General features: G+C 48.7%; 1 protein-coding gene across 8 annotated transcripts in view; it reads left to right on the top strand.

Moving 5' to 3' along the window:
• The window catches only part of pkp4 (plakophilin 4), a 55,226-nt gene that overhangs the window by 41,912 nt on the left and 1,051 nt on the right, over positions 1-12,263 (top strand). For all 8 annotated transcript variants that reach the window (XM_037487940.2, XM_037487932.2, XM_037487938.2 and 5 more), the window contains 12 exons: positions 246-378; positions 1,372-1,585; positions 5,887-6,070; positions 6,712-6,829; positions 7,390-7,581; positions 7,921-8,094; positions 8,230-8,380; positions 9,153-9,345; positions 9,784-9,868; positions 10,012-10,129; positions 10,242-10,382; positions 11,166-11,230. In XM_037487940.2, coding sequence (XP_037343837.2) covers positions 246-378; positions 1,372-1,585; positions 5,887-6,070; positions 6,712-6,829; positions 7,390-7,581; positions 7,921-8,094; positions 8,230-8,380; positions 9,153-9,345; positions 9,784-9,868; positions 10,012-10,129; positions 10,242-10,382; positions 11,166-11,230 — 1,768 coding nt within the window. The remainder of the gene's footprint in view (positions 1-245; positions 379-1,371; positions 1,586-5,886; positions 6,071-6,711; positions 6,830-7,389; positions 7,582-7,920; positions 8,095-8,229; positions 8,381-9,152; positions 9,346-9,783; positions 9,869-10,011; positions 10,130-10,241; positions 10,383-11,165; positions 11,231-12,263) is intronic.

Here is a 12,263-nt window from a genome sequence, read left to right as displayed (position 1 = left end):
AATAGTTCTCAAGTATATTTCTTATAGCAGCCCAGAAGCAACGCATTCCTCACTTCATTCTTCAGTGTGTGACTAAAGGGGATTGTGATATAGAACCGGAAGGGAATGTAATTTCCTTTTCTTATTAGTTTGCCCCCAGGCGCTCAAGTATTCATTTTGATCAAACCTGTGGCTCTGTTTTTAGGAGGGAAACTGAATTTCTTCCCTTGTGTCGTTGACCCTTTGCACCCAACCTGTGAATCTAGGGAATTTGCTTGGCGTGACCCAGAGCTGGCGGAGGTGATTCACATGCTGCAGCACCACTTCCCCTCGGTGCAGGCCAACGCAGCCGCCTACCTGCAGCATCTGTGCTTTGGTGAAAATCGGGTAAAGTCTGAGGTAGGTGCTGTTCCACCAATACCGTACTGTGTCTTTATCATAAGGATTCTTTTCTACGTCTGACATCAACCACCGTAACTTTTGATGATTAGTGCACAATCAAAAACAGTGTCAGTTGTGTCATGTTTAAGGGGAAGCTGCAGTTTGATACCACTTACTTATTCATGTTTTATTGCGCTCAAATGTATCAAAACTCGGTCCAACTCCAGAATTATCCCAACCATCGAACAAATCTGATACAGATGTGTGATCTTTTGTGTTGTAGCTAATCGGCTAAATACTTTTTACTCATCTTGTTTTACCCAGGCATTATTGAAGTGAGACAATGTCGCCCTATCCGATGACCGGAGCTATGATGAACTGTTGGATCATTTTGTATAGTCGCGAAGCCGACTGACTTTGGTGGCCTTTGTTTATGTTTCGAGTGAAAGGTTTTAAACTTCTCACAGCTCTGGATGGACTGTTCAGACATGGATGTCCCCCCTACTGATGAACTGTATTCACACTGCTCGCTTATGGCATAAAACAATGAAACAGCAGCAAAAGCGCAACAGTTGACTTTAAACACACACACACACACACACACACAGGAATCCGTCTCTCCGGCCGCTTTCCACTCAAAAGCTGAAAGGTCATTTTTGTCCTTTCTCAACGTAATGCTGTAAGAGGAATAAGACTTCAAAGATGATAGATGTATTTTTTTTAGCGTAGCATGCCAAATGCCAAGATATCACAAAATGTGATTCATGCTATAGAAATGAAAAGATGGAAAGATGAATCAATCCTTTGATAGAACATTTCATTCCTTTCTCAAGACGAAAATGTTAATTTATTCTTCAAAGTCAAATAATGTGTTTCTCAGTATGATTGTACCCCCTGTCTTGATGCTCCTATCACATTAATAAATGCATGATGTTGCTCTTTGCAGTATATAAGATATAAGATACATCAGAATGTCTTTTCCACTCCGGATCTCACTCGCCTCGTCCCCAGGTGTGTCGACTGGGAGGAGTGAAACACCTGGTGGACCTGCTGGACCACAAGGTCCTCGAGGTCCAGAGGAACTCCTGTGGCGCTCTGAGGAACCTGGTCTACGGGAAAGCTATGGATGACAACAAGGTCGCTGTGAGGAACGCAGGAGGAATCCCAGCTCTGCTCCGCCTGCTGAGAAAGACCGTGGATGCAGAAGTGAGGGAGCTCGTCACAGGTAAGTCGGCCGAGGATGTATCTGCATTTCATCCTGAGATTGTTCATACTCTTTCTTTACCTCTCCACTCCACTCTGATAGGCCTCTACGTAACTGTCATCCTTCTGCTGTGGCGAGGAAGCAAAAATTGCTTTTAGAAAATAGTGTTTTTTCCAAAAAACTAGTCCCAAGACCCAAATATATCCGATCTACACTCATTTAAAACAGAGAAAGGGGATTGTCACATTTGAGAGCCTTGAACTAGATGATGCCACACGATTGGGGACTAACTGAAAGCATTATTTTAATTATACAGCAATCAAATGATAAGGTAAAAGTGTGAGAGGAGGAGCTTGTGGTGATTTAGAATTAGTCTGTAACCCTCCTCGGCTTCACGTAGCCCTCCAGCATCAAAAGCTGTTCTTTTTGGGTCTCTCTTGTAGGGAATGAGGTCTTACAGGGGTTAAGCGCGGGGTTACAGGACAGGAACCTTGTGCACAAGATTCTAAATTATTTTCCCCACAAACCTGCTGGTGTTTTACCTGCGTCGGTCTGGTTGCTAACGGTTACCCGGTGCCGAATATCGTGGTGTACCATTCGATTTTGCTTCACAGAGATTAAGTGTGAGTTAAGAAACGACTTAACAGCTAAGCTCTACTTACTTCAGCCTATCCTACGGGTTGTAATCGCCGTAGTAACTGACTCGTAGAGGCCATTCCTTAAGTTTGCCTCCGCTGCTGTCACTGCTGCTTTTGTAGTTAATAATGAGCCACATTTTCACAGGCTGCAGGGGGGGGTGTTAACTCCATCCTTGGCTGAAAACAACTGTGTGCGACAGCCCGCTCGTCAGCCTCCTCCTCCCCCCTCCATTGCACCGCGGACAGCTCGCCTGTGTTTGTGCGCCCAACAGGGGTATAAATCTGCGTTGTTCAGGTTCAGGGTGGAAGCCCTACGGAAACGAGCAGGCCGAGACGTTCGGCTCCCAGGTGGCTGATGAGTCAGCTGCTGGAGCCTCGGCTCCGGCCCCCGCACCGACGCGGTCTCGGGTGTCAGTCCGTCGGGCCCCAGAAGGAAAAACAATGCGGTCACAACATATGTCACAGTTTCCTCTCGTCTGGGATGACACACACCCCGAGGATCACCATTTTAAAAAGAGTGTATTTGTCTTAATCGGTCCGTCGTATAATTGGGGACACGAGATTCAATGCCTCACATCAAGCGAAACTTATTCCGATCAATCCCTGTATTGTGAGCTCTGTTTTACCCACACTAGCCTGAGAGTCTGCTGCAGCTAATCGTAGTTCAGGCCCCCAGGATGGGGAGCAATTAGAAAAGGTCAGAAGTGCTGCATCACCTCTGTTTAATTACGGCTGCTGAGAACAATCCACTTTGAGAGCTTTCAGCAGGATGACGAGGACATCCCACAGCAAAGAGGAGAAGGATAAATCACTCACCAGCAGCTCACCTCTACTTATTATGCACTCTCTTTTGTAATGTCGGATATAAAGGAAGCAGCATTGGCGACGGAGCGAGGGAGAAAGCCAGGTGTCAGAATGCAGCTGACACCCCCCCCCCCCTCCAGGTGTCACAGGTGTGCTTCATGTAGCCGCATAGAGAACAGGATAACCCTGCCGCTACGGGTCAGAGGTCATGTTTTGGGGACACACAAAGGGGCCGTACCTGCCCGTGTGTGTGTCCCCCCCCACCGCAGCAGCTGTTGTGGTTATTGCTCCGTCCTGTCAGTCCCCCTCGGATCAAAGGGCCAAAAGCAAACTGCACTGTCATTAGTTTGGATACCTGAAACCAGCGAGGCACACACTAAAAGCTCCGTTTTGTTACCCTTTGTTAGGTATTGCGTGGCGCCGTTTTTTGGAAACTACATTCTGGATCTTGCTTTTGTTGGGTTTAAGCTTTTGAGAGAGTGTATGTATGTGTGTGTGTGTGTGTGTGTATGTGGTACAACTAAGTGTATTTAAAGGTAATTCTTTGTTGTTGCAGAAAAAAATACTAAGTCAAATAAACAAGATGTTGTTGTTTAGAAAAATATAAGTCTTTGGAATCCGGTGAGTTTAACAGTTGAACTGTTTTTAAGTTTATCAAACTAAGTGCTAAAAGTTGAACTTCTATAGTTGCACAGTGTTTGCATTGATTGCTGTGTTTCTTTGGTTTGACAACAAACAATGAGGAGATCAAGATCTTTTGATCAAAATGAAAAATGCGAAACTGAATTTGATCCAGAAATAGATCCAGTTGCAGCCATGAGCAGCGTTGCATTGGCTTGCACAGCTTTAGGGAGAAAATGAGTAAAACGCCCACCAACCTCAAAAGATCACAGCGAGCCGCTCTCCTGAGGTTTAATCAATGCACCATCGACAAGTTTCCAGTCCAGCTCCCAAAAACGTAAAGGTTAATACATTTCTTTTTGAACGATCAGCAGCTTTTCACAGACCGAACTAAACGCTGACCCGGTTGATGCATCCCAGAGAGTCGATGACGCGCTGACTCCCCCGCGGTTAAAGAGACAAACATCCAAGGAGCAGTCAGTCAAAACAACAGCGTGTCTCGCAGCCTCGACGCTGGTAACTCCACAGACGTGGGGGGGGGGGGGGGGGGGGAGAAACAAAGTCGCGTTTCGATTTTACAGCGACGTGTAAATGGACCACGGTTAAACAAATGGAACCGCCCCTGGCCATCTGATTCCCAATCAATAATCTTTGGGCCGTTTTACTCTGCGCATCGCATCAGAGCCCCCTCCCCAAACCCCCCGGCATCCGCCACAGCCGAGCTGCCTCAAGTCGAGTGCAGTGTCCGCCTTCACTTCAGTAACCTTTTCTTTTTTTTTTTCTTTTTGCCCCGTCCCTCCTCCGGCTCTGCGGAGCCGTGGATACCGACCGCCGGCCCCCGGTGTCACCGCAGCGTTCACATTGGGTCGCTGTTCCAAAGCCGGGGGCCCGGAGGGGGCACCCGAGGCCACGGCGTGGCTCACATTTCCTCCGTCCTACTGCCGGATACGACTCGGTGCCGCTGGTGTCACACCTCATTGAATTGGATCGATGATTTCTGCAGCACGCCTCCCCCAGGAGCAGCCCGGTAACCCAGCGGAGAGCGCTCCAGAGGGGCCGTGGCTGCGGTGGGAGGCCCAGCGGAGTTGTTCAGCAGGCGTGGGAAACGCTGCGTTATCACCTGCGTCAGCGGCCCCCTGCTTCAGGGCATTCCTCGGCCTATCGCAGGGCGCCGTGAGAAAGGCAAACACGAGGAGCCGGGCTCTATCGCCACACTGAATGGAACCTGACCGGCCTGAGTAGGGCAGCGATGGTAGCCCCATCTGATGCGAGGGTTTTGGGAAGCACATGTTGCATGCTTCCCTTTCGAGAGCCCCGTTTTTTATTTGATTTTTTTTTTTCAAATAAAAAAAAACGAAATAATGAATTCTCACTGAAATTTTTCTTTAAAGCACTTTGATGTCCTATTAAGGGAAATGGCCGGCATAAACGCTGCTTGGCAGAGACATTTCTGTCTACACAGCTTCTTGCCAGCAGTGCCTCGGAATTGGGCTCTTGGGCAATATTACAGACAATTATCGTCTCTGTTGGTTGAATTATAAAGAGGGAGAGCAGCGGGCTAAAGCGAGGATAAGAGAGAAGAAGTCAGGAAAGCCTTTCATTATTTTTTTGTCTCTTACATCGAGGCGTACTTGAAATCTGGGTTCAGATGGGGAGTTCAGGCTTAAAAGCTTGCCCTGCTCCGTAGATTATGTCCTTTGTTCTTCACTTGTGAACCAAGGTCAAGTCAAAGTGACCACTGACACACTGTGCACTCTGCAGTTTTGTCGCAGCAGCGTTGCGGAGAAATAGCTTTGTTCTTATCCGCAGCATCCGCCTCCTCTAAGGCTGCTGAGCCTGAGCATAAGCCTAGCAGCAAGAGGCATCTAATTAGAAGAACATGCTACATGCTGGCTAATCCTTGACACACGCGGCATCGAAGGCTGCCAGGGCCTGTTTGAATTGTTGTATTTAATTAGAAATAACTGCATCGTCCACTTTCATTCATTCTTCTTCTTTTCACCGTTCCAAACAAATTCTCTCCGCCCGAGGATATTCTGCCAAGAGGAAGTATGGTTTGAATATCTCATGCCTTGATGCTGGACCGTTTTTATCCTTTTTGCGTGTGATTCCGTCCCTGTGCGTGGACACACTGGTCTGTTTAGAGCCCACGTTGTGGCTCTCTGTGGGGTTACCCCGAGCGGCACATGCCAGCTGACATAATGGGAGGTTCGCGTGCCAGCTTTTCAACGGCTCGTTTTGTCTGTCGCCCCTCCTCAGGTGTGCTGTGGAACCTGTCGTCATGTGACGCCATCAAGATGACAATCATTCGCGACGCCTTAACGACCCTCACCAACACTGTGATCATCCCCCACTCCGGGTGGAGCAGCTCCACCTTCGACGACGACCACAAGCTGAAGTTCCACTCCTCCCTGGTGCTGAGGAACACCTCGGGCTGTCTGAGGTAAACCACCTGATGAGCACACTAGCACACTAGCACCCCCGCGTGGACATCAGACGCTACTGCACGTAGTGCGGAAAAAGCTCATAATGTGGTCTCTGAAGATAATATAATACTGAAGTCTCCCCAAAAACACAAAATAACAATTTAAATCTATTTCAGAGACCAAACAAGAGTGACGTTAAAATTATTTTGATAAACAACGTCAGAAGAAAACTTGTAATTTGGAAGGTTTTAGTCAAATAGCTATGACCTGTGATGTCTCTGTTTCAAAGTCATCATCATTTCATAGACTATTTCAGGCAATTATGTTATATTACAAGCTTCCCTCCTCGGGGGTATTCCTTTTGAAGAGTGTGCTGCATCTAGAGTTTAGCCTTTAATTGGTCAAAGTTGTGTGTGTGGGTGTGTGTGTTTGTTTCTATATACACTTATACTGTATATGTGAGAGAGACACACTTCTTTCTTTATTTACTCAGCAAAGTGCTATAACGACTTGAGTCAGACCACACAGATCCTTCATGCATTATGGACGGTGTGCAGATTCGTACACACTGCATTTGCATATGCTTGTACGTTTGTCGAGTGAAGTCCAACATCAACGGCCCGTTTTATTCATTTGTGTGTGATGTGCTTTTCTGAAGGAACCTGAGTTCAGCCGGTGAGGAGGCCAGAAAACAAATGCGCGTTTGTGATGGCCTGGTCGACTCGCTGCTCTACGTCATCAAAGCCTGTGTAAACACCTCCGACTTCGACAGCAAAGTACGCACTAAAGCACACACGCATACACACACACACGGGGGGTGAGGGGAGGGGGGGGGGTGTAATCCCACGCAACTTTTTAATGTCTTTTAACACCCAAAGCACAACTCATACATGCACATCATTCCCCTGCTGTAGAGTATGCAAACATCTTTCTGGGGCAGAGCTCTCAGACGTTGAGACATGCATCTGAAGACCGTAAAAGGCCTTCAAGGGGCTCATCTGCAAAGTGGAGGTCACGTCCCCTGGGAAACGAGGCCCCTTACTATCGGCAAACACGCATGCTCATAGACATTCTGTGAGGCGAAGCCTGTACTGGACTCCAACTCAAACAGTGTGGAGTAAAATCCATTAGCTCTGGTCCAGATAATCCTCCGAAACGGAGACCCTGGGATTCCTTAGCGGATTGATTTGTGGCGCCGCAGACTGCAGGCACAATGGCTGTCCATAGCGTAACGTGCCGCACAGGGTTTACTGTATTGTAGCTTTCGTCATGGTGATTAAGACGGCCAAAACCCATGTCTCCCTCTGCTCCCCCCCACCCCCCTCCCCCACATTAGATTGTGGAGAACTGCATTTGCACTCTGAGGAACCTGTCGTATCGCCTGGAGCTGGAGCTGCCGCCTTCCCGACAGATAGGGGGGCAGGAGCTGGACGGCTTACTGGCCAGCGAGTCGCCCAGCAAGGAGGTGGACTCCGGCTGCTGGGGCAGGAAGAAGAAGAAGAAGAGAAAGAGCTTGCAGGAAGACACGGTGAGTGTGGTGCTCCTGAATTGATGCCCTTTCCAGTGACCAGAGCAGCAAAGGGTTGTCCCTTCCTCCGGCCCAAAGGGGGAGGGCAGGAGGAGGGGACAGGATCCTTTGCGACGACGTCGGACCGCGCGTTGCATCCTGCTTGTTCCTCATCGAGTAAATGGACACCTTTATGGAAAGAAAACACAATCTTACCTAGATTAGGCTCTTTATCTACCCTTAACATGCCTTAGTTGGTGTGTTTTGTTTCTTTGGATTCATTTGTTTTCATGTGTTTTTAAAAAAGGGTAAAAAGGACCTGTACTCACACTTGACTAAATCCCGTGATTGTTTGTTCAGTGGGACGGTGTGGGACCCATCCCCGGCTTCTCCAAGTCCCCCAAGGGGGCGGAGATGTTATGGCACCCTTCGGTGGTCAAACCCTACCTGACTCTGCTGGCCGAAAGCTCAAATCCCGCCACTCTGGAGGGCGCCGCTGGGTCCCTCCAGAACCTGTCAGCTGGCAACTGGAAGGTACGGTTTGTGTATCCGTGTACACATAAACAAACACACACATTCTCCAGGGGACTGTTCATCCAACAACCTATTCCCAAAATTCACGAGGCGCTCGGGACCCTTTTGGAGGTTTAACGCCTTTCGCGTGTTCAGTTTGCAGCGTACATCCGTGCGGCAGTGCGCAAGGAGAAGGGACTGCCCATCCTGGTGGAGCTGCTGCGCATGGATAACGACAGGGTGGTGAGCTCCGTCGCCACCGCCCTGAGAAACATGGCGCTGGATGTCAGGAACAAGGAGCTCATAGGTGAGTCACACACACACACACACACGCGTACTGCTTCTTAAGATTATGCTGTTCTTCTTACGTCACGTCTTGAGTTAACGAGGTACCTTGTCTTGGAAACAAGTTAGGCTACATTTATAGTACACAAGAATTAAGCTGATACTGAGGATTTCATCATAAACAACACTTTTTGTGTTATTTTTAAACAACCTTTTGGGTAAATTTAGAAACAGAACGAGTGCATTTGTGAGGATTTGGACTACTGCTTATCATTTTTCTTGTCATCTTCCCTCTCTGTGTGGAATTAATGAGGAGATACAGTTCCAGCAATGCAGTGGTGACGCCTGCCAGATAGGGGAGGCGTTGCAGTCTAGAGTGTTTTGTGTGTGTGCGTGTGTGTGTGTGTGAGTGAGAGTTAATGCTGCATGTACTGAGGTCCTTCAGCTCTGCTGCTCTGCTGAAGGAGAGATATGGGAAACAATACTTTTTTTTCTCAGCACCGGGATGCCCGCACAGTGACGCCCTTGTGATAATAATGCAATGTCATTTGGGAAAACCGCCTACCTCATCGCAGTCCCGAGCAGAATTAACACACCATTTGTATTTCAAGCTCCAGGAATTGTTTAAGTAACTGTGGCAGGCCTTTACTTGTACACAATACAGCATTGGGAGATAAATGCGACAAAGTATGTGTGTCTTCTTCTCTCCACGTGCGTAAGCTGCTGCGTCGCAGCTGTACACTGCGCCGCAATGAGCTAGCTGCACGTCTCACTGCGCCCTCCTCCCCTCACAGGAAAGTATGCGATGAGGGACCTGGTCAATCGTCTCCCGGGGGGCAGCACCACCCTGGTGTCTGACGAGACGGTGGCAGCCATCTGCTGCACCCTGCACGAGGTCACCAGCAAGAACATGGAGAACGCCAAGGCCTTGGCCGACACGGGGGGCATCGAGAAGCTGGTCAACATCACCAAGGGCAGGGGAGACAGGTGGGCTCCAGCAGCACGTATTTGTTCCAGCACGTTGGCTTGAGGGTGTCTGGTACACACCGATGTAAAGCCGGACTCCCTAACACATGCACATGCTCCCAACGTGCCGCTGGAATACACAAAGAGCCGTATGTGGCTGGTGGCGAGGCTTACACACACACACACACACACACACACATACACACACACACACACACACACACATTTAAATGAACAGGGAAGGAGAGGCCGTAGCCACAGGGAAGGTAGTTCTGTGTGTTCAAGGTGTTACCTCCCCATGGGAAGGTGTACCTGCAGCTATTTCTAACGCACTATATGTTCCGTGAGGTTCCAGGGCTTCAATCACGCTGCCCTGTGTTATCTACAGTGTGATTTGAGATGAGGTTGAAGCGATTCAGGGAATACTCAAATGCACATGTTTTTGTGTGTGATTTCTAGGTACTCCATGAAAGTGGTTAAAGCAGCTGCTCAGGTGCTGAACACACTGTGGCAGTACCGGGATCTGCGTACCATCTATAAGAAAGTAAGAACACCGGGGGCCGACGGTCCGTGGTACTGTTTGAACTTAAAGCATTTTCTCAATTAACTGAATTATATATTACCTCTGTGACTAAAGACACTACACTTATTCAAACCACCGTTTCTCCTCTCTCTTCTTCTCAACAGGAGGGATGGAACCAAAACCATTTCCTCACTCCGGTATCCACACTTGAACGGGACAAGTTCAAGTCCCAGCCCACCCTCCCCACCAGCACCATTCAGATGTCCCCAGTCAACCACCCTGGTAAGCTCGAGTTTCCTACAGACCCTCCCTGCCGGCTGAAAATAAACTCGGCCAGTGAAACGGGAAAAACCTCTGGAATTTCGTGTTGAAATGTGTTTTTTCCTCTCCACAGCTGCCAGTGCCACGTCGTCCCCCGCCATGCTGGGCATGAAAGAGCATAGAGACACCATCAGAGATTACCAGAGAGAACAGTCAACTATGCAATTTTATAATTACCAAGGGGACAACACTATCCATAAAAACCAGTATACAGGTACTAAAGCCATGCACACATCTGAAAGTCATTGAAAGGCCATGCAGTTTACTTATTAGTGGTCTTTATTCTGTACTAAAACTGTATCCACTTCCTGCACCAGACCGTAATCACAGGCTGCCCTCCGGGCCTCTCTGCGCGAGGCTTTTATCTCCTTCATCCCTCGCTCCGCTCCGAACGGATTCCTACGGCCGGTCTCGTCTCCCTGCCAAACGCTCTTTTTAAAAAAACATTTTTTTTATTGTCTCCCCTAAAGCCTGCCAGCCCCCGAGACATTCAACTTCAGAGCGAGTCTTGCGCTGTGGGGCGCCGGCCCCCCCGAGTCACGGCATGCGGAACAGGGGGGCGGCGTACTGCAGCCGGACGAGGTGGAGGGAAGAGTAAACAAAGGGGGAGGGAAGAGTAAACAAAGGGGGAGGGAAGAGTAAACGAAATGTGCCGCGGCCTCAAACGGCCCCGTCCGTTACGTAGCGATAAATTGAGTTTCCGGATCCCACCGGTTGGATTAAAGTGCACCACAGAAGTGCCCCCCCCCCCCCCCCCCCCCCCACCCCGGGGGCTCTGCGAACAACAGAACTGCAGTGGCCGACTGTATTATTTGTTGCGTTGCTCTCCGCAGCACAGCGCTTCCTGATCCTACTCCATCCAAATACTGACATCTGTCCCATGGGGATGTGCACACCTTTTCACTCATATGGAATGAAATATGAAGTAATGAAGTGTATTTGTCCCACTGAATTGCTCTTCATATATATATATATATATATCCCCCCTCCCCCTCAGGGTCTGGAAAGCCTTCTCCATATTACTACTCATCCCCCACGAGAGAGGAGCCCAGGAGAACACAGGTGAATTGAATCATTCTGAATAAATGTTTGGTTCTGCTTTAGAGGCTCTGCATTCGTCTGTGCTTGTGCTTTCTCTGCCATGGTTTAACCCCGCCATGCTTTTTCCACCGTGCAAATTAGCAGAAATAACTTTGTAGGTTTAGTTTCTTTGTGGAGAATATTTTTTTTGGCAACAACAAGCAGCGGGCCTCACGCAATGATTGAACTAAATGGCATCCTGGTAATCGCATACAGTGACACACTCTTACAGAGGGATTGGTTACTACTATTAGTCTTTAGAGCAGGAAGAATCAGCTTGTAGAAAGAGTTGTCTGACAAATGAATTAAAGGAGTTTAAACACGTTTGCCTCTAGGAAGTGTTTGATGGTAATAGCAAAAGCTCTCCGCCGCCCTGCCCTGTAAACCTGGCGAGGGCCACCGGCTCTTCCACCCCACTGGCCCGACACAAAGAGACCGACGCGCGTTACGCTGCGGATAGATGGCGGCGCGGGGAATGACCCAGCACATCAGCTATTGTCTGAGCGGGAGCGATTGTGACTGCTGTGATGGGAATGGCCCGGGCGCGTCTCAGGCACCTGTCACTGCGCGACACATCCATGTGTGCCCGCTCAGATAAACGGGCGCAGTGGGAAGGAGGCAGGAGGCGGGAGATGTCTGCGACAAAAGAGAGAGAGAGAGAGAGCTCCCTTGGGTCCTTCACATTTAGCCCAGTCGCACCTTCTAATTCAAAGGAATCCCTTTGATATCCCTATAGGTTTTAATTGTAAAAGCATTGACAGAAAATGCCAGACGAGAGGGCGTTAAAACTGTGTATTGTTGTTTCCTTTTATTACCAACTAACGGGACAAGAATGTTTTTCTTCTTGTTCAGTGGTGGAATGAGTTTTTTGTTGCTAGAAGTTAGAAGAGACCTCCAATAACTGCTTGGACAGGAGAAAGTATTGCATCTTGATGTATTTACATTTAGAGGAACAAACTATACATCTGGTTTCCCATATCTCATCATCTACCTGCTCCACTGCCAAACAGTGTAA

Source organism: Pungitius pungitius, chromosome 10, assembly GCF_949316345.1.
Source record: "Pungitius pungitius chromosome 10, fPunPun2.1, whole genome shotgun sequence".
Lineage (NCBI taxonomy): Eukaryota > Metazoa > Chordata > Actinopteri > Perciformes > Gasterosteidae > Pungitius > Pungitius pungitius.
This window is presented reverse-complemented; position numbering and strand designations above follow the sequence as displayed.